Source organism: Acartia tonsa, chromosome 4, assembly GCF_053477335.1.
Source record: "Acartia tonsa isolate MP-2025a chromosome 4, ASM5347733v1, whole genome shotgun sequence".
Classification (NCBI taxonomy): domain Eukaryota; kingdom Metazoa; phylum Arthropoda; class Copepoda; order Calanoida; family Acartiidae; genus Acartia; species Acartia tonsa.
Window position 1 is genome coordinate 18,006,757 of NC_137263.1, and position 22,948 is coordinate 18,029,704.

The following is a 22,948-nucleotide window of genomic DNA, read 5'->3' on the forward strand; positions in this document are numbered from 1 at the left end:
GACAATTTTTCCACGATTTTTAGGATAAAAATAAAAAAAAACCTTTAGCCTCACTGGACTAATAAAGCTGTTTTCATCTTAATGCTTTTTTATTTTGATATCCGCGGAAAGATGTCTAGAAGATTTGATTTCCTAATAAGAAGAGGTAGCTAGAAAGAGAGAGTAAGCAAAATTCTAATTGGCTAAATCTGTTTAATTACCAACTAATTTTTCTTTGATTGTTTATTTATCTTTTAGGAGAGGTTTGGTGGCTGCATATATAGATGGATATGTTATAGCATGCGGAGGTATGCATTATTTATTATACTTATTTTATATTTGATATGATTTCTCGATCTTACGTGCTATTAAAAATTTAACATAAGATTGTAGTCATCAGGGATCTAAAGGGCTAAGACAACGGCCGATAAATTGATGTACATCCCCAACAATGATACACAGAATTACCCCTAAAAGGTCCGATGCAAAATATCTTTGACTAATATGTAATGGATGCTCACCCCCAAAAAATATATAAATGATCCCTTTGTTATGATGTAAAAATGAGAAATGACTTGATGAGTATAAAGTTCGTGTTGTGGGATGATGAATTAATTATAATTTTGTTTGGGAAACGCACTAGTAAACTCTGAGATAATCAATGATAATAAAACTGGACAAAGAAATAAAAATGGATGTAGAGTAGAATATTGTCGTCAATCTAAGTTGCTATTTACACCGTCATTTATTGGTCAGTTTGTTTGACCAGTAAGAGGGCAGGGTATGGGGTAAAGGGGATTGAAATATCGTTATTTTAGCCCGCTACAAGTTTCCTTTTATCAGATAAGATGGAAATCTGGTGTAACGAACTGACCAATAAGCGAGTTCCATGTTAGCAAGTTAAATTGACGATAATTTTTCCCCTGTCCTAATATCTAAGTATATTCTACATACATCCATTGTAAAATATTGCTACTATAAAATCCATTATATCAGGGTTAAATAGCACAGTATTTGTTTGAAATATAATTCTAGTACAAACACTGAATTTCAGGGGTAAATTACACAGCTAAGAATAATATTTGTTGGAAATATAATTCTGTAACAAAAACTCAATATTTCAGGGGTAAATAACACAGCTAAGAATAATATTTGTTGGAAATATAATTTTGTAACAAACACTCAATATTTCAGGGGTAAATAACACAGCTAAGAATAATATTTGTTGGAAATATAATTCTGTAACAAACACTCAATATTTCAGGGGTAAATAACACAGCTGAGAATAATATTTGTTTGAAATATAATTCTGTAACAAACACTCAATATTTCAGTGGTAAATAACACAGCTGAAAATAATATTTGTTTGAAATATTTCTGTTACAAACACTCAATATTTCAGGGGTAAATAACACAGCTGAAAATAATATTTGTTGGAAATATAATTCTGTTACAAATACTTGGACGGAAACAAATCCTTTGCACAGGTTAGTCTTATCTCTATTTAATGTTTTGCAGTTTTAAATCAATCAGATGACTCCGTTTTGCCTAATATTAGCCTCCAATTGACAGAGTTGAAAGAGAACAAAATATTTTATCCTTTGTCATGTACCACGTGTCGAGTAAATGAGGTATTTGTCGCATCGTATTATAGACAGTTTTCCGCGGATATTAAAATAAAAATTTATATGATTTAAACTAGTTTTAAGGCCCGGGCTAAAAAACTGGTATCAATTTTATGATTATTACTTTATTATTCGTGGAAAGTTGTCTGCAATACGATGCTGCATACGATTTTTCAGAGGCTAAGAACCGGTTCTAATCCAGCGGATATTAATCTGTTTCAAAGCCATACTGGAAAATCAATATCTCTCTATTAATGTTAAAGTCTCATAGACATAGAGAAAGAAGCTACTCAATTAAAAAGTTTAAAAATTAAAAAATCGCGCAACCTTAACCCAAAGCTGAAATTGTTTCACATGGATGCATTTTTCTTAAATGTTGTTTGTGATTTTGCGTGTGCGGGTGCATGTGTGGTTGTGTGTGTGTGCGCGTGTGGTTCTGTGAGTGTGTGTGTATTCGCATGTGGTTTTACTGGAATCGTCAGCTATCGTGTGGATAATTAAACACACAAGCTGAGGAAAATATAATATTTGGTACGTGGGAATTATTAAATATCACAGAATAACTGAGTACAATCTTATTCGTATCATTTTATCTGAATTTTAATGTATTAATTCAAGCTGTATAATTATCACCTAATTGCCTTAATCTTAATTTAAAATTACATATTAATGTCTAAATCTATTATAAACGTAAAATTGATAGGGAACTTTTAAGGAATAAGACAATGGCTGATAAATTGATGTACATCCCTATAAACACAAAATTACTCCTTCTATAGATTACATTTAAACTTTCAGACACTCAACTTAATGAATCAATCAATAAATCAAAATTCAATTAAAGTCACAAAAGTTGTTAAGCCAGCGAATAAGAAAACGTTATTTTAAAACTTTAGGGACTATTGTAACAGCCCAATGCCCCCTAACTCCATGGAAAATTGCACCTTGGAAAAAATTAATTATTTGTTATTTTTGTTATTTTGTAGATATAACTCGCAAATGATAATGTAAATTTTACAGTGAACGCCACTTTGGTTCGATTGTCTCAGCCAGCGGCACCCTGATAGTGTTGGGAGGCAGAGATGGCTCCCAGACTCCGATGGCTCTGGGAGGTATGGAGCAGTGGAGGAACGGAGGCTGGAATGAGGTGAACACTAAGATGAGCCTGGAGAGGTCCTACCAGTGCGCAGCCTCTATTGCAAGGTAAAATAATTCAACCCGGGTTTTAACTTATATTGTTAAGAGTTAAGGTTGATAAAGCTTTAACATATTTTCCTTACCTCTACCAAACCTGGCCTAAAGTAGAAAACAAAGTCAAGAAAACTATCTTCCCCCATTTCTAATTATTTCTAAATAGGGATTAGATAAGGGGTAAATATTTAAGAGATAAAATCATTATTTATCGCATCGTATTATATACAGCTTTCCGTAGATATGAAATGAAAAATTAGATGATTAAACTAATTTTTGTTAGTCCCGAGGAGCCGAATGCCTGATCTAACAAAACTGGTTTAATTTCAAAATTTTAATATTCGTGGAAAATTATCTGTAATGCGATGCCACACATTATTTTCAGTATGGATGTGAACCGGTTCTAATTCAGCGGATATTAATTCGGTTTTGAAGACATTCTTGATACTAAATATTTTTTTTTGACAATTTGCTTATATTTCAGAGATGAACTTGTGGTAACTGGAGGCTACTCCTGGAATACTATTCTGGCTAGGGTGGAATCTTTAAAAATGTCAAAGGTAAAATAAAAGATATATATAAAACAAGGATGAAAACATCCATAAGAAGCGAAGGACAAAAACATTAAGATGTATAATAACTACCAGAGTAACATGAAGAGTGGACAGCAGGACAGGCGTAGAAAACCAAAAAAATACTCAATGCATAGCATATTTTAAAAGCAAGTTTAAAGTCAAATAATTATAAAAAGAGTAACAATAATATTAATTTTATATTTCTATAAAATTTCAAGGACAGAATGATAAATGACATAATTTTGTACTCAGGGAAATTCTTGGAAGCTCCTATCCCCGCTGGGAACCCCTCGGTACCTGCACGCCTGCAGTACTCTGGTACAGTCCAATGGAGATATTGGGATCCTGGTGGCTGGAGGGTACTCACAGGATTATCTCAACTCTACAGAAATTTATGATCCCAAAACAAACAGGTATTATACAGAATCTGAGATAAGATAATAGGACTTTAAATGAATCTTCCTCTTAAATCTTCATTTTAAGAGCTCACAAAAGAGAAAATCGGGATGTATATTGTATATTAATATAAGCAGTAATGTTTTCTTTCCTTTTCAGCTTAGAAATACATATTTTCAACACGGTTGTATAAATGAGAATATAAAAATAAAGCATCAGAACTGCTATATTAAAAGGGTTATCCCTTTAAGAGTAAGTAGGGTTAATAATACTAACAGTAGAAAGGGAATAGAATGAACTTAGTAGTAATGTAATCCCTGTAGAATAACCAGAATCTTTTAGAAAGCTTTACCGAAAAGCACATCCTAATATTTCTAAAATTATAAATAAAAAAGTGCACACTTAAAATTAAATTTTTTAATGACATGCTATTTTACAAAGTAGTAAGGCCTTTTTGTCTGAAGATTAAGGTATCAATGAGTCTTAGGTAAACTTCACATAGGCCCTGTGATGGTTTTAAGCTGCTTTATTTTTCAGATGTCTTGAAATGGTTTTAAACTATTGTTCTATACACTTGCTGCCCCTTCGAATGCAAAGCCCCTAGATGCTAGGGGCAAAGTAGCATGTTATTTGAATAGTACAATTTTTCCTTATTTTTATATATTTATTTTGTGTTAATCCCTGTCATGATTATTATAACAATTATTATTGGAAAGGATTAGTGAGCCACAACAATTTCTAATGAGGTGAAAATAGAATTAATCTGTTGTCCTTATTTATATAATTCCCCACAATTTGTACTCCCAGGGAGGAAGGCAATTTTGGCAGCGTTAGAATGTTACTCAATGTTTTATTGACATCTCCACTCATTCGTTGGCTTCAAAACTTTGGCGTTATCCTCTTAGATTTTTTTTTCAATTTTGTACCACCCCCCCCCCCCCCCCCCCCCGACTACCGACGAACAACTATTTAACTATTTTAGGTTAGGTTAGGTTTTAGGCTAGGGAGCCGAGCGCTGCGGCTAGGCAGGCAAGGGGGCCGAGCGCTGCGGCTAGGCAGGCTAGGGAACCGAGCGCTGCGGCCAGAGTTCATAGTTCGCTGTCGGGGGGGGGGGGGGGGGGGATACTCAAATTTTCAATATTGAAAAAAAAATTTCTAAGAGGATAATACCTTAATTGATTGGTCCAAATTTAGCAGTATCCAAACTTTTCCACAAAAAAATTTAATGTACTGAACTGGTAATTTTGTTTATTATCATTAAGAATTTACATCAATTTTTCATCCATTGTCTTATCCATTAAGATCCCTGTGTTCTCCCCTTTTCCTCATTATAGATATCATTATAATGAGACGTTTATAAGTAAGTACTAGCGTTGCTACCCTATACTTAAGAAATTAAAAACGTACGTCCGTCTCTCCATCATATTAAGTTGCATAAATTGTCTATCCATGATTTTTTTGATTCATATTTTATGCATATTGTCATCATTGTTTATTTAAAAAGAAAATATTCAAATACTTGATATTATTCAGCAAATATACAGAGAATATGCTTTCAAGTATGGCTTCAAAACCGATTTATTCTGCTGGATAAAATCATGTATAGCATCGTATTACAGACAATTTTCCACAAATATTAAAATAAAAAAACTAAAATTAATGTCAGTCAGTATTGTTATCCAGGGTCTTCGGTTCCTCGGGGCTAACAAGACCGTTTTTATCTTATAATGTTTAATATTAATATCCGCGGAAAGCTGTCTATAATACGATGCGATAAATAACTATTACAGAACAAACATTGCGTGTTATAAACAAAGGATCATAAAAAAAATAAATATTCTTAGAATGAAATTAATACTTAAATTATATATCATCAAAGTAAAGATGATCTAAACGATTATCATACACAAAGAAAATCAAATCATTACATGATAATAAATCAGGGATCTAAAGGGATAAACAATTGCCGTTAAATTGATGTACATCCCCAATTATAATGCACAAAATTAACCCTTATGTAGATTACAATTAGGGGTTAAAACGTTTCGACACTCTACTTACCAATGAAAATTAATAAAAAAAGTCCCCAAAGTTGTTAAACCAACGAATAAGAAAACATTAATATAAAACTTTGGGGACTATTGTAATAAACAGCCCAATGTCCCCTCCCTCCCTGGATAATAAATACATTAACGACAAATGTTAATAATAGTTTTGACCAAAATTATGATAAATAAATAGTGATATAAATGTATTAATATAACAATTATCGCCAATATTGATTATTTAATCTAAAAGTTCTCATCAAGATAATTATAATCTTGTAAATGAAATGCTTCAAGAAACTGTTATATTCCATGTTATAAATTAATTTTTATAAAGAAATGATTAATTTAGTGATGGAGATCTAATTTTTATATATTAAATTAATGAAAATGTGAAAATATACATACAATAGATTTTCATCTATACAATGTCTGTCTGTTTGTTTGTTTGCTTGTTTGTTTGTAACGAAGGATCTCGCTAACCGCTGAACCTAACGGGTTCTACTTTACAGTGTAGCTTCTCATATGACCCGGTCTCTAATGGCGTAGCCGCTAGTATTCTAGTAGTAATACTTGCTGCTGGCTAAAATAACGATACTCCCCATACACCCCCTTTACCTCATACCCTCCCGCCTTACCGGAAGATCGAACTGGCTAATAAATAAGGTCCATATTAGCAAGCTAAATTGACGATAAGTTTTCCCCTGTCAATGTATCCACATACATCCTATATATCGACTTTTATATGACAATATTTAGGCTTATAACATACTAGGAACACAGTAATAGTGTCTGACTGATTATGACGTAACAAAAAAAAATAGCCAATGAGAGGCCGTTATTGACCAATGGTAAAATTTATAGTGGCCTCTCATTGGCTATTTTTTTTTGTTACGTCATAATCAGTCAGACACTATTACTGTGTTCACATACTAGCCTTTTTTTTGGTCGATGGTTCGAATCCTATATTTTTAAAATTATAATATCTGTATGACATAATTTATCTACTAACAGGCTACTAAAAGAACCTTATTCTATTCTTATTTATGCAGACACTTGAATAAAAGTCTCGTTGGTAAATATGTTAGAAGCACATGTTAGCTTTACATTATTTCTTTTGAAGCAGTCTGTAATAAAAACACAAAATCTTAAAATGTAGCGGGACAAAGTGTCTCAAAAAAAGTGAAGTCATAAAAATGAGAGAGATGAGAGGAGAAGCGGGAAAGAAAACCCCCCCAAAAAAGAGATGGATAATCCCTCATTTTTATGATGTCACATGGCTGATTTTTGAGACACTTTGTCCCGCTACTCTTAAAAGAAATTCTGAATTTTTTTCTTTTTTCAAAGTAACGGTCATATTTTAAAACTCAGCAAATAATCATGCAATTAATAATTACGCCATAATATCATCAGTTTTTTTTATTGTCTGGCAATATTCAAATTATACAGTGAGAGGAGGAATCTATATTCTTAATAACAAAGAATCAATTAGTAGACAGTTAAGAAATGCTTCTTTTATTATCCTTTACTTAACTTTATTTCTATAACACTTTATTGTTCCATTTTTCTCTTTTTTTGCTTATTCATGTGCTTTCATGGACTAAAGAAATTGTAGTTTTTTTTTCTTTTGAGGTTGGTAGTGCTTTACTCACCCCACCCAAAAAAAAACGCCCAATAGCTTAAAATCTGCCATGGATCTATTGTAAACTTTCTTTTAGGTAGTGTAGCATTCTGTTAGCCGTTTACAAGATCTTAGCAGACAGACATACATACAGACATATACTGTTACTTTTATTCGTCTTTAAAAAGTGCTATGGATGTTGAATATACCTGGATATTATGGAAAAAATTGTCGTTAATTTAGGTTGTTATTTTCCCTGTCATTTATTGGTCAGTTTGTTCATCCAGTAGGAGAGGAGGGGAGGGGTAAAGGAGGTGAAAGGGGGATTGTTATTTTAGCCAGTTGCGTGTTTCACTTTGTTAGAAAACATGAAAATCTGTTGTAAGATCCAACTAATAACATATCCATTAATGTTTCAAATCTTTTTCTTAATTCTAATACCTTTCCATAATTGTAAAACTAAGACAATAAAAAATTCTTAGACAATTAAAATTCCAAGAATATTTAGCCTTCCATTATCACTCTTTATTCTTGATCAGGGAGAGAGAGGATATATGGCTGGTTATCATGCTTGTCCCCATGCTTTTAAAATAATGTTTTCTTATTCTTAACAACTTTTGGGACTGTTAATGAATTTTAATAAGTTAATGAATTAAGTGTGATGCTTAAACGTTTTTAACCACTAATTGTAATCTACAGAAGGGGTAATTTTGTGTATAATCATTTGTGATGTACATAAATGTATTGGCCATTGTCCCTTTAGATCCGTGATTCTTGATACATATAATATTTACACCAAGACAATAAATTTATTTATTTTGTTCCCTTGTATGGGATCAAATTGTAATTACCTTATATAATATATATGCTTTATATTATACTAGCGGCTACGCCCCTAGAGGCCTATAGGGGCACTTAAGGAGAAGAGATTCGAATTTATTAATTCAATTTCTTATTTTAGATTTTATAAGAAAAAGTTTTTTTTTGGGGGGGGGGATTTTTCATTTTTTGGGGTTTGGGGGTGTCCCACCCCCCAACAAAATAGTTATAAACAATCCCGGGACCTATGAGAAGCTACCCTGTTAAGGAGAACCCGATCGGTTCAGCGGTTAGCGAGATCCTTCGGTACAAACATACAAACACACAAACATCCTGTTACTTTATTATAAGGATTAAACAATTAACTGTTTGTTCAGCACGAAGCTTTTTTTACCATTTGTTTGTATGTTCGGACCGTCCTATCGATTTAAAACCTTGTATTTTGATTCCTATATAACAATGAGATATACAATTCGGAAGAACATCAACTCTATTCAATACCAATAAGTCCGTCCCTTATAACTAGGTGATTTTTAGAAGATAAGCTGTTCTGAAATTAGGTTCGGTCCATCCATTAATGCTAAAGATTTTAAAATTTTAACGATGGTTCCTTTAACTTTCTTTTTATAAGATTTTTTTATGATTTAATTATAATGATTCGTATGACAACAAGATGTAATACTATAAGCGAGGCATTTCTATACTCACAAAAATATGTCTATAAACAGATTGTGGTATTTAAGAGATTTTGTAACTTTATATACAATTTTGTTTATACTTATAAATTGATATTCTGATTATTAGGTTCTGACACTAAGTGTTAATGTTATTTAGTAACCCTTAACGTTTGATTTGGGAGCTTAACTTTTATAGATGATGTAATTCTTTTATTTTACTTAATTATGTTAATTTTAGCTGGACTTATTCTGGAGAGTTATCCGAGCCAAGACAGGGAGGAAGTGTTCTCCTTGTCGGAGGCAAACCAACAATCTTCGGAGGATTCAATAATTATGATTATTCTAGCTGGACATATTCTGGAGAGTTATCAGAGCCAAGACAGGGAGGAAGTGTTCTCCTTGTCGGAGGCAAACCAACAATCTTCGGAGGATTTATTAATTAAGATTATTTTAGCTGGACATATTCTGGAGAGTTATCAGAGCCAAGACAGGGAGGAAGTGTTCTCCTTGTCGGAGGCAAACCAACAATCTTCAGAGGATTTAATAATTATGATTATTTTAGCTGGACATATTCTGGAGAGTTATCCGAGCCAAGGCAGGGAGGAAGTGTTCTCCTTGTCGGAGGCAAACCAACAATCTTCGGAGGATTCAATAATTATGACCAGTATCCAACACTTGTGGAACAATATGATCCTATCATTGGTAAGTTTATTGTAAGTAAGTAGGAAGGGAGAAGGCAATGAACTGTAAATTGCAATCGTACTAAAAGATTTATAATACCGTTATTTCATTGATTGGTTCAAAATTTTTGGGTACTTTAATTCAATTTTAATTAGTATAGCTAATAGTTATAATTTCTCTACCAATTATTTGAATCTTCAGAAAGTGTAATTCATCATTGGTAATGTTTAACAATTTTAACTTCATTCAAAACTTAAAAAGCATATTTCAAACGTTTTTACAAATTGCTTTTAAAAAGTTTTAAATAGTGCTCGACAGTCCATTTTAATAATATTTGGCTACAGATTCAAATTAAGCTATACATAATTCGGCCGATAACAGCCGCTGTATTTGTCTGCTGTAGAAGTAGATTATCTTTCATTTATGCGGTTCGGCTTTGGCAACCGGCTTACATGCGAATTGGCTTCGGGAGTTTTTATTTTGAAAACAATGTATATTAACTAAAGTTATACATATAGATGGTTAATTTGTATTTTATTAAATTCTTGTTTTAAAGTAAAAAAATGTGTTTTAGGAATGTGGTTCCCCCTCCGTGAGAAACTGACGAAGGGACGGAGATATTTTGCTGGAGTCAGTGTACCTCAATCCATGTTTCCATGGTGCAATCCATGATTTAGTCAATCCTGGGTTCATTATTGTTAAATTGTCGACTTGAAGAGAAGTGAAAAATTGAAAGAACAAATAAATTTAAGTTAATTTAAAAACAAACTTTATAAAGGACACATTTAGTTAAAATTTAAGTAATTAGTAGTTAATATTGAAATATATTTTTATGCAATAAATATGTCTTGTTATTGTATTTTAAATTAAAGTAGTTACGTTTAATTGTATTGTATTTTTAACATTCGTTTGCAATATATTTAAAGATATATTATACCAGCAATTAAAAATTAAACTATGTAAATATATATATATATATATATTTTGTATATGAAGTTTGTTGCTAAAATAAATTAGTTAAAATTATATACAAGTTGTTATAGTAATTAATAATTTAATGACCATTATAATTATTTTAAGTATTTCATGCTAATTGCTAGGAAGATAACTTCTAATGGCCGTAAAACTTTTATCTAAGTAGGATATAAGTAACAGCATGTCCATATGTCTGTGGATGTGTCTGTAGCTTAGAATCTCGCAGACTGGTGGACTGTTATGGTTCTCCTTTTACGTAAAGCTAGTTATAGGCCCATGGAAGGGTTATAACTATATGGGTGGAGTAACCTCTAACACCCCCCCCCCCCTTATAAAAAAATGAAAATTGATAGTTGAGCCTAGGGGCGAAGGTGCTAGTATTAAATAAAACAAATAAATATATCTAAGCTCAGTATCACTACTTGATCATAAGAAGTCTGTTATTCAACCATAAATAGCGGCTAGTGCTTCCTCTTTTTTAGTTGCGAAGCTACTCTATAATTTTAGATACTTTTACATGATAGTTTTGCACAGAACGTCTTTCAAAAATGAATAAAATCATAATATCTATAGCGGTCAAGGATTGAAAAGAACAGCCAGCAACATGACTTGGAATCTGATACAGGTAGGTGACTAATACTTGTATCCTGCTGGCAAGAGACTTCAGGATTTAGGGGTAAGTAAATGCTTTATTGACAAAACCCAAATTGTGTCAAAAATCAAATGTAACGTCCTAAAAAGAGATGGATAATCCCTCATTTTTAAGAGTTTTCTTTCTCACTTCTCATCTCCCTCATTTTTATGACGCCACATGGATCATTTTTGACACAATTTTGACACAATTTGGGCTTTGTCGCTCTTTTTAATTGTACAATTATTTGTTTTCTGTAATAAAAAAGGATTTCTTAGAAGCAAATGATCCTTTAGACAAAGGAACAGGTGTATGGATTCCTTAGACAACGGGACCGGTTTTTATTTTTAAGGGCCTGATTTAGAGGTCTTAATACCAAACAGATGAAAAATTCTGGAGCCCGTCAAAATGATGTGAAACAATAAAAAAAAACAAAAAATCCTCATTTTTACCTGACTAAACGATTTAAAAAAAAAAAATTTTAGTTAAATTCTTTGGACGAAAACTTTCTCGTTCTTTTGTCCCTGAGTAAAAAATGTGCTTGTGGGGAGTTTGTGTGTTCCACTAATGGATATATCATTACTTTGGAGGTTGCGCCAGATTTTTACGTTCTCTAATAATGTGATGCTCGCAGCGGGCTTAGATAACGATTCCCCCCTTTAACAAATCCTGTCCGCTCCTACTAGATAAACGAACTGACCAATGAATCAGTTCCATATTAGCAAGCTAAATTGAAGACAAATTTTTGCCTGTTAATATATCCACGTAATATCCTAAGTCCATTGTTCCACTAAATCCTCAACCTATTCTACCATGAACTATTTATCTTTCTACTCAAATCTGTGTAATGTGTGTATCACATTTTTGTTGTCTCTACTCATCATTAGTGTATACAAAGACACACAAACACACTCAAACATTGGATAAATTGGAAAAATCATGTAAGGCATCGTATTACAGACAATTTTTAACAAATCTTAAAATAAAAATCATAAATCATAGAAAAATGAGAGATTTCAGCATAAACCAACAGCAAAATTAATACGAAAAAATCACGAAACTCATACTTAATTTCAGCTGTCGTTGGGGGTCCTCTTCTGGCCCCCAAATATTATTCTAGATTGATTACGATTGTTTGTTATACCTTATTCCTGGGAAGGTTTAAGTTTTGATTTTTTTAAGTAGCCGGTTCTACTTTACCAAAACTGATTTTTGCCAATTATCGCGGGTTTTTTTTTCAACAAAAAAAAAATATAAATGATTAATAAAACAAGTGAATATTATAATTAAAGTAAAAATAATAACATTATGTAATATTTGTAATATATTATGTTAATCGTCTAATTCTAGCTTCAATGATTTCATAAATTTAAATATATATATATGTATATAGTTTGAAGCACAGCTACTTCATAAATTTAATTCATAATTAAATTTTTAGTTAGTCAGACAACATAATAAAATCAAAATAGGGGCATTAAATAGAACTGGCCATAGCTTAGATATTTAGTCAAGTTGATATTCTAATGTTATTAAAAATATCGACTATATATGATATTTTTAAGTATTTATTGCTTACATATTATTGACGTACTTATAGTAAAATTAACAATTTAAAGATTAAGATATTTTCTGGTTCACAAAACTGGTATTTATCTTATGATTTGGTTTTATTATTCGTTTATACATGAGTTTAGCCCAAAACTGGTTCTAAACCAGCGGATGTTAATCGGTTTGGAAGCCATATAGTATTTTTTTTATATGTGTATACCAATCTATTTTTAAAAAAAAATATCATTAGATAATGCTGCGCTACTAGTGAGCATAACTTTCCTTGTTTGAAGTTTCAACACTCCAGTTCTGTAATTGGCCTTGACATTGTTGTTTTTATGTTTCTGATCACACTATTTACTTTCAGGGATGTAAAGGGATAAGACATTGGTGTACGACCCAAATAATGATACACAAAATTACAATTCATGGTTGAAACGTTTGGACACTCAACTAAATGAACCAACCAATTAAAATCAAATAAAAGTCCACAAAACTGTGAAGTCAACGAATTAAAAAACGTTATTATACTAGTGTAATAAACAGCCCATTGTACCCTCCCTCCCTCATTTAGTTCCCTGCGGGGCAAATAAAAACAAGGATGATAAAATCCATAAGTAGAGAAGTAGGAAAAAGGACCTATGAATAGAAGATATTAGGGTTGATGGAAAAACAAGAAACCTTTATATATTTCCATTTTTTGTCTCGTGACCGACGGACTGACAGACCAAGTAAGTTGTATATTAGATGCTCTTTGGAAAAGGGTACCTTTACAAAAAAAAAGTACTCTATCTTTAATAGAAATAAGTAAAAAATTAAAAATTAAGTTGCTTGACCTTTCATCTAAGAGCACAAAAAAATATATATCAACTGTTCTATAAAAAAAATCTGTTTTTAGGTAATCCCTTTTTAAAGTTTTGTGATTTAGACTATACATGAACCAAATTAAAATTGATAAAACTAATTAACTTGAATATTATCTTGGGAGGTTACCTCAAAAGTTACAAAAGCTTAAAATGTCCAAGGGTAAATTCCCATACAAGAACAAAATAATTTGACCTTGTGGCTCCGCGCCATTCATCTAGGGCTTTTCTATTTGAAAGGAAAGGTACAAACACATAAATAGCCAAAAACCATCCCAAGACTGTGAGGAGAACTCGGTTCAGGGACAGACCTGACAACTTTATAAAGGATTATCCAGGGAAAAGGGAATGTGATTCTGACAAACAATTCCAAGTGAAAATTTCCCCATAACCTCCTTCCCTTTTTTTCTCCCCTTCTTATCCACTTCCCTTTCAGTTTCACCAAAAAAAACAAGTTTTACTTCAACTTTACTCCAACAAAATATTTAATTTTCGGCAATTTTAAATGGAATTAATTGGCTGAATAGCATCCCCTGAAGATTATCAGACAAATTATAATACATATTTAAACTTATGTGAAATGATAAAATTCTTTCAAAACGTTCCAAAATATAGGTGTATAAATCTGCGAACAAAAAAATGGTAACTGTTTCGTAGTAAAAACACACAAAAAAAATCACACACAAATTTACACAAATAAATTTTGTGAAAAGATATTTCAATTTTTTTTGCAACGCATTCTGATTTTATGTACAGAGAGATGAAAGGAAAACAAAAAAGAGAAAGAAAAATGGACAGAATTAGACAGATAAATTAACAAGGATTACAAATACCATAAACAGATATTATTACTTGGATGTTGCACCAGATTTTTATATACTCCGATAAAGTGATGCTCGCAGCTGGCTTAAATAATAATAGCCCCCAACCACACCTAACACTCTTCCCTCCTACTGGATAAATAGAGTGAACAATAAACGAGGTCCATATTTGCAAGCTGAATTGACGACAAATTTTCCCCTGTCAATATATCCACGTAGATCCAATATCCAATATTACAGCAGTTTTAATACTAAAGAGATAGATGGTATTTAGTGACACAGAGTCAGATACAATGTTCTTTCTTAATATGAACATACCTACATATATTTAAGACTTGATTATAGAGATGCATATAAACAATTGATGTCAAAAACCCTTATGTACGTATGCACTTTTTGTGAATGATTATGTAGTTGCTTTCTAAAATGGTTCAAAATTGGTATAGGAATCATCTTGCAAAGTAAGGAATTGACAAACATGCCTAAATTAACGTTCAGATGGACGGACTGACCCTATCTGTAAAAAAGTCCGCTTTGTTAAAATAAAGATAAAGCCTTTGAGAAAGAAAGATCGTGTTTTTGTGTTGGAAGTTTCAGTTATTTAACAATACGTGAATATTTACACAATTTTCGCCTTGAACCAAACATGAAAATTAAATCTTAAATAAATAGACTTAATTGCATATTGTCTTAGTGCTTCCTATCTTTTAATATGTAACTGTAATTTTCATTAAATTTACATATACATTAGTAATATATCATAAATAAGTTTTTGAAACAAAAGATAGCTAAAACGACTGGACCAATAATACTGTACTTTCTATGGAAGCTTTATGTAAATCTTTGGTCAATTATCCCACTCCTCCTCTTTAGTAAACAAATTTGTTATTAAAGTATTTGAATAAAACTTTTTACTTTGAATTTGCAAAATGCTTATCAAATCATCTTAATAACATAATATTGCTATAGTTAAGTTATGAACTATGAGGAAGCATCCCTGAAAAGTAAACCCAATTATTTCTGCAATTTTTATTAATTATTGTCCTGAAAGATCAGACAACAGGTAGAAAAAAGTTCTTGCAATTAAAACAAAAATTATGATAGATTTGCAAATATTGAATATCGGGGAATTATGGGTCAAACTGTCTGGGATATTTTATTAGAAAAAAATACCCATCTTAATGCTCTAAAGAATACGAAAGCAATCTATATAAAAATCATTTAATGGGATTAAATTTTCAGATAACGGAGGTAACTACAATGGATATATCATTACTTGGATCTTACACCAGATTTTCATGTTCTCTAAAAAAAGTAAAATTGCAGCGGGCTTTAATAACGATTTCTCCCTTTCATTCAACCCCTTACCCCCATCCCCTTCCCTGCTACTGGATGAACGAATTGACCAATGAACAATGTGCATGTTAGCAACCTAAATTGACAACAAATTTTTCTCTTTCATAACATCCACGTATATTCTACATCCATTGGAATGAGTGATTCCACAAAGGGAAGGATGGTACCACCAAAGTGGAAGGATGGTACCACCAAAGTGGAAGGATGGTACCGTTTTCTTAATTATTTGTCGCTAACGATCATCTTTTCTTTATACAATTATTTACTTCATCATGTGTGATGCCCTTTAACTTCTTAAACAAACACACACACTCATGCAAAATAGATAAAGAATTTCAGATGAACAATCACTTAATTTGACCAATAGTAACCCAGTGTAGCAACAAACATAACCCAAATAATGGATATAGGATATACGTTGATATATTGACAGGGAAAAATTTATTTTCAATTTACCAGGCTAATATGGACCTTATATAGTTGGTCAGCTCGTTCATCCAGTAGGAGAAGATGGAATAGGAAAAAGAGGGTGGATATTTCAGCAGGCTGTGAGCATCACTTTATCAGAGTACATGAAAATCTGATGCAACATCCAAGTAATAATATGTATATCGATTACGTTATGATTTCACAAAATATCTCAAAATTTATTTTTAAAGTTGAGCGGATTATTTTGTCTAATTGACCATCTACGATAATAATTCTATTTCACACACACACACACACAAATATTATTACCATATGACTTTCTTGAGAATATTTTTCTTTGTTTAGCAATTAAGTAAAGTTCAAATGGACAGTTAATAAACAAAAGATAAAAAAATAATTTTAACATAGTTAAAGGTAGGGCTCGAACCCGAAGTCTTTCTTTTATCTTTTACTATCGAACTACTCGCTTCTCTAACTATTTACTTATTCATACAATAGTATGTAAGTTATAAAATGTATGTATGTATCCTATAATATAAAGCAGTAAGGTTTTTATTGTCTGAAGCTTAAGATTTTAATAACCACTGAACCGATTGAGTTCTCCTTTTTAAGGAATCTTCACATAGGTTGCAGGCTGGTTTAAGGTTATTTTTTATACTTAAACCTTGGGTAGTTTTATCTCTTTGAATGAAGAGCACCTAGATGCAAGGGGTACAGTCGTTAGCATCATAAAATGAAATATTTTTATATAATAATTTGTTAAGATACAGACAATTTATAAATTGATGTCAATTAATTTTCATTACAGGGATAAGGAATATAAGCTAACAAAATATTAATATAAATCTATTATAGATATTATTCACGAGGTGGGGAACCTGTGCCGACTTTCAATTAGGTCTTTAAATATCAGCCAATAACGTCGTAAATATTAACACAGACAAGTCGCTACAAAAGAGCAGAAAGAAATTGCTAGCAAACGAAAAAGGTTCCCACAACGGAAATCCTGTAGTTGTCTGAGTTATGCATCTATACTTATATGTTTATTACTAGTTTTTTTATGAAAGAAGAGGGACCAGGGGTGTTTTTTTACTTTTTATGCTTAATCTCTGATATATGAATCTCTGTATATGATAAAAATATAAATTTGTAGTTAACAGTAAATATAAGCAAATTTTTAATAAATCTGTTCTATATAAATAGACAAATTAACATTGTTTGCTTCGTTTATTATACAATTTAAACAATTAAGAAGTATTATACTAAAATTGTTATTGTTACTACTAATTTTATAAGTATGGTTAAGCTATAATTTAACCTGATTTTAACTTACTTTTTAAAACAAAGCTTTTCTATAATTAGGGTTGGTCTGTATGACTGCCCATCCGTCTGTAACGGTACCCTGTAATTAAGCAATTTTGTTTAGAATTACAAATTAATGTTTTGCTGATTAAGTTCTGATACTCTACAGAAGTTAATGTTCGTTTGTCCTTCCTTCTGCTTTTAGAGCTTCGCTTTTATGAATATTGTCATCCTTGTTTAGTTTTAATTATAGAAATGTCTATTTAAACTTCCATTCACATTCAATGAAAGATCTTTTTATATTTAAAAAATCTTTAATCATTTAATTATATTTATTCTTAATCAATATAGTTACATTAAAAAAAAGTATAACTAGTTTTTCCGTATCACTTTGAAACTGATCAATATCCGGTGGACTAGAACCGGTTCTCAACCATACGAAAAAATTATGTCTAGCATTGTATTATATCCAGTTTTTCTACGAATATAAAAATGTACAATCATAAGATCTTGGGGCTAAAAAAAAACTGATTTTAATCTTATAATTGAACATTTTTATATACGTGTAAGACTATTTATAATACGATGCGAGAAATAACTATTAAATATTTGTAAAGAAATCCTACCATTTTTATAATCATCGTTTGTACACATTTTATGTACACTGTTGATACTGTCCCCTACAGCTCGATTCAAATCAGACGCCTAAAATATTTTTTTTTATATTAAAAAATGAACAATTATGTAAATTTTTCGATCATAAATGATATGCCCTTAATATACTTTGATAATAAAGAAAATTAAACAGTTAAGAAGATGAAACCATTTTTATGAAAGCAAAAATGTAATTTATTTTTACATGACATGAATAATATCGGCGAAGAGATATCATTATGAAGAAAGTGGAAAATGGAATAATACATTTCCTTTTTAGAGGGATAAAAACGTAATCAAAGATTATATTACTGCTTTAAAAACAAAAATAATTAACCTCCTAAGTGTTAGAGATAAATAAAATAGAGAATTTATTTACTTCTTGATTTGATAAACATAACAATTTAGTATATTGAATGCAGGACATAATATAAACAAGGATGAAAACATCCATAAGTAGCGAAGCTCAAAAATTATGAAAATCCGAAAAAATGAAACCCTTAAACATTTATAATAACATGAAAATCTAGGAATAGATCTATAGCATCCTAACCAATGAGCAAATCCTTATGAAACTTGGTGGAAATATATAGAATGTGAACTTATTTTACCTCTAAAAAAAAGCCGATGAACTTACATTTATCCCATAACGCTTCAGACGTACATACGGACATTTCAAATTACAAAGTAGCTTTGCTACTAATAATTACCTGATCTTGAGAGAGACAAGAGCTGGTATATTCTTGAATGCATGACATGAAACCTGACCAAGTCTTAGGAAACAGGACACTAAAAAAATTTAATTAAAATTAGCTTTAACTTGTTTTTAATCAATTGGATTGGACCTTTAGAGTTTAAAATCTGTTCATATCAGGGAAGCTTAGTATGGGTCGTCAAAGGCATCACACAAGATAGTGTTTAAAGCTAAAATATAATTGTTTCATTGAGCATCTAAGGAATGTACATAGAAAAATTGCAATGCAAAATAAACTTACAAAATATTTAAATACTAGTGAGTTTGTTTACTTTTGTAAATAATAATATATAACCCGCGATCGTGTCTCAACACGTAGTGCATCCGCTCGTCGCTATGTCTGGTGCGCGACATAAATAGTAAGAGTAGGTGGAATGCCATATAAAGATTACCCCCCCCCCCCAAATTGTAAAATTTGTTCCCCCCCCCCCTAATAAAAAAGCTTGGACGTCCTTGTGCCACCCAATAACTTCTAGCAAACATGGTCAAATTCTACTAGACAAGAAAAGGGTACAGGGCAATTTATCGTCCAACAACCAATCCCTCCGATACCATAAGTGTTAAAAATCTATGCTTTTAATTACCAACCTAAATCTGAGAAAAAAGATGTATGTAATCCGGAAATATTTGCAAGATTATTGCAAATAAAAAAATATCACAAAAAGTTTAAATTTGTCGAAGCAATTATTGAAACAATGCAACTTTGTGAACAAATATCATTAGTATCACATTGGATATACAATATACGTGGATATTATGACAAGGGGAAATTGGTCGTCAATTTGGGTTGTTAAAATGGACATCACTTATTGGTCAGTTCGTTCATCCTGTAGGAGGGGAGGGGATGGGGTGTAGGGAGTGGATAGTGGGGATCGTTATTTTAGCCAGCTACAAGTTTCACTTCATAAGATCCAATGATCCACGTAAATAAATCCATTAGTATCACCAACTTGAAATAATGAAAAAAAATATGATATATAACAACAAATTTATTGTTTAGACTTCCGTTAGTTAAATTTTACTATAAATTTAAAGATACAACAAGCTATTTTTATTAAAAAAAAACTAAAGGGGGCTGTTTTTTTCTATAACCCTACGGGACTAGCCAGTACACTATATATCCTAACCTAACCTAAAGTAATAAAGCAACGAACGAAAATCTACCCCCTCCCTTATTTTCAATTTACTTTGTGCTAAATGATAGAGTATATAATAATAAAATATATTAGGGAAAACTTCAATAGAAAAAAATATGCAGCTGAGTCCAATGTTAACAGTACAGCCGTACAGACAAACAGACGTACAGAGTAAGTTAAAGAGTTCTTGCTTCGAAAAATGTTATTTCTTATTTAGGAATTGACAGCCGCGTATAAACCTCAAATTTAATCCCGCTTGTGTGCCAAAAAAATCTTAAATTATGGAATTTCTGTTAAGGAAAAGGTTTGAACACCTAAATTGTGAATAATATGACAATTTCAATGAGGATTACACGCGGCAGACGCGCGGTTGCCGAGCCCAGCTTTTATTTAGATAATTTTAAGATAAAATGATTCTCTGTTTCTTATTTAGTAGAATAATATAAAATGTTTCTGCTTCTCTGCACTTTATTATTTATCTTTATTAATTATTATTATCAAAAATTTATCATCAAAACTAACTTTTTTTGTATATACTATTTCACAAAATTATTAAAACTAAATAATTAAAAAGTATTGTAACCATGTTCAAACTCAACTTTAGGAGACGTAAAAATTATTTTTCATTCTTTTGGTGTTTTAAATGGTCCAGAGAAATAGCAAGGGATTTTGAAAATATTCATTTATTGTAGGAAATTTCTCATATTTCGGAAGAGTATTACAACTAATCCCCTTCCCCCCTTTCCTAATCCTTCATCCATAATTTGTTGTCCGTATTGATACTCGGGACTCAAACTCTGTTTGGGCCCTAACCCTACAGGGCTTTCCAAAACATTAACTTCCTTATACAAAAGTTACATGATGTCTGTCTCTGTGTGTGTATATCTTTACTAAAGGATCTCGCTAGCCGCCGAACCAATATGGTTCTTCTTTGTGTGTACCTATTCATTGGTCCTAGAAACTCTTTTGAGAGATGTTACCCCTACTCTCCCTTGAAAAAAAAACCCACAAAATTTTTTTTTACTATAAATCGAGGGGATTGACTCGCAGCCTCCCCCACCACCCTCCATCCATTGCACCTAGAGGTCTTTATGGAATTTGTCATAAAAAAACACACTAAATAGTTTTTTTTCTTCCAAAATTTTAAATGGTTGATGAAAGGAGGGAGGGGTAACGTTGGGAATAGTTGTCAAAATAGTGAGAACAGTATTCTAGATTTATATCTTTATTAAAAACACACAAAGAACAAAAATAATATAACAAAAATTACTTGAAAAATAAAAAGTAAAAGAAATTTAAATTTAATTTTATTTTAAGTAATATTAAAATAAAAATATTTAATTATTAAAAGCTTTATTTATTAATTTTTATAATTAAAAAAATAATTGAAGTAATCAAGTCTGATTTATAAAGTAAAAGTCACTGCAAACAATAATTATCTTTGTTAAAAACTTTCATTATAAAGAAAGCAATTTTGTCTAATTATATTAAAAACTTATAAATAAGCTTGTAATTATTCTTTGTTTAATAAAACTACTATTAATTCTTACAAAATTTAATGTTTTCCGCTTGGTTTAATTATATTATGATTGCGTTTTATTCAAATCTGCTAAAAGGTTTATCAGCCAAAAATACTTTAAAACCTAAAAAAAGTACAGATTTTGTTAGTCGAAGAGGTATTATGCTTCAATAATCCCCTTAAATGGTTTGAGGCTGTCATTAAATTTATATGCCCCCCCCTAAACTTTTTAATGTTCTTTATTTTAGCCATTTAAAGACTTTTTTGTAGTGCAATTTAATAGTTATTTCTGGCATCGTATTATAAACGGCTTTCCGCGGATATAGAAAGTACAATTATGAGATTAAAACTAGTTTTTTTAGCCCCGTGGTGCCGAAGGCACCGGCTAAAAAAACTGGTTTTAATATTATGATTGTACATTTCTATATTCGTAGAAAGCTGGATATAATACGATGCTAGACATAGTTTTTTCGTATGGATGAGAACCGGTTCCTATCCACCGGATTCGAATGAATACGAGAAAAATAACATTACTTCACTTTCACGGCTTAGAATCTGCATTATTTCCACTGGATATAAACCAGTTCAAAACCGCGCTTAAAAATTGAATCTACTATAGTTTAAAAATTACATTTCCACGTTAACAAAAAGCCTTTTTGGACCAGCTTTTTTTTTGAGGGGAGGGGTATTTTGTCTTATGAGTTATAATCCTTCCATGGGCCTATAAAAATCTTCTCTTTAAAGAAGAACCATATCGTTTTAGCAGTTAGCAAGATCTTAAACTACTGAGAGACAGAATATCCATGATAACTTACTTGCAGACATGATCAATATCCTGACTGGTGGAAGGGAAGACATGTTCCTCCTCTAGGAGAGGAGCAGCCACCTTGATACATTCACTCACTCTCTCGGGGGAACAGTTGGCACCTTCTACACTTCTACACATACCTAGAACAATAGATGTATCATTACTTGGATCTTACACCAGAATTTCATGTTCTCTAATAAAGTGAACCTTCTAGCGGGCTATGATAACGATCAATTAGAGAGCGTTGCAATGCAATAATCTTTACCATAAATTCCGTATGTTCATTTTAAGTGAGTTGTCCTACTACTTTAATTTTCAATTTTACACCATGTAATGAGCGAAGCATCTCTATAATCAAGTATAAAAACGCTGAAAAATATCCTCTAATTAAGCTATTCATTCATATATTTACGAACAATTTTTGCTTATATTTCAAAATAATATTAGATTTCTTTAAGATAAAAAGAAAAATTCCCTTATGTTTGTGATTGCTTTTTTGTCTGTCTGATTTGTTCAGCTTCGATTTCAAGCATGTTTTTA

At 31.3% G+C, this 22,948-nt stretch overlaps 2 protein-coding genes across 2 annotated transcripts in view; one reads left to right on the forward strand and one right to left on the reverse strand.

The window, feature by feature from the left end:
* LOC145317955 (uncharacterized) overlaps positions 1–10,635 on the forward strand; it is a 33,241-nt gene extending 22,606 nt beyond the window's left edge. The window contains exons 23-29 of the mRNA XM_080159244.1: positions 238–287; positions 1,382–1,466; positions 2,625–2,807; positions 3,280–3,355; positions 3,623–3,783; positions 9,491–9,630; positions 10,184–10,635. Of these exons, the coding sequence (XP_080015370.1) occupies positions 238–287; positions 1,382–1,466; positions 2,625–2,807; positions 3,280–3,355; positions 3,623–3,783; positions 9,491–9,630; positions 10,184–10,281 (793 nt within the window). The 3' untranslated portion in view covers positions 10,282–10,635. The remainder of the gene's footprint in view (positions 1–237; positions 288–1,381; positions 1,467–2,624; positions 2,808–3,279; positions 3,356–3,622; positions 3,784–9,490; positions 9,631–10,183) is intronic.
* The window catches only part of LOC145316324 (uncharacterized), a 98,594-nt gene that overhangs the window by 57,908 nt on the left and 17,738 nt on the right, over positions 1–22,948 (reverse strand). Inside the window, exons 2-4 of the mRNA XM_080156760.1 lie at positions 22,416–22,548; positions 18,902–18,980; positions 18,164–18,242 (exon numbers count right to left, since the gene is read on the reverse strand). Coding sequence (XP_080012886.1) covers positions 18,164–18,242; positions 18,902–18,980; positions 22,416–22,548 — 291 coding nt within the window. The remainder of the gene's footprint in view (positions 1–18,163; positions 18,243–18,901; positions 18,981–22,415; positions 22,549–22,948) is intronic.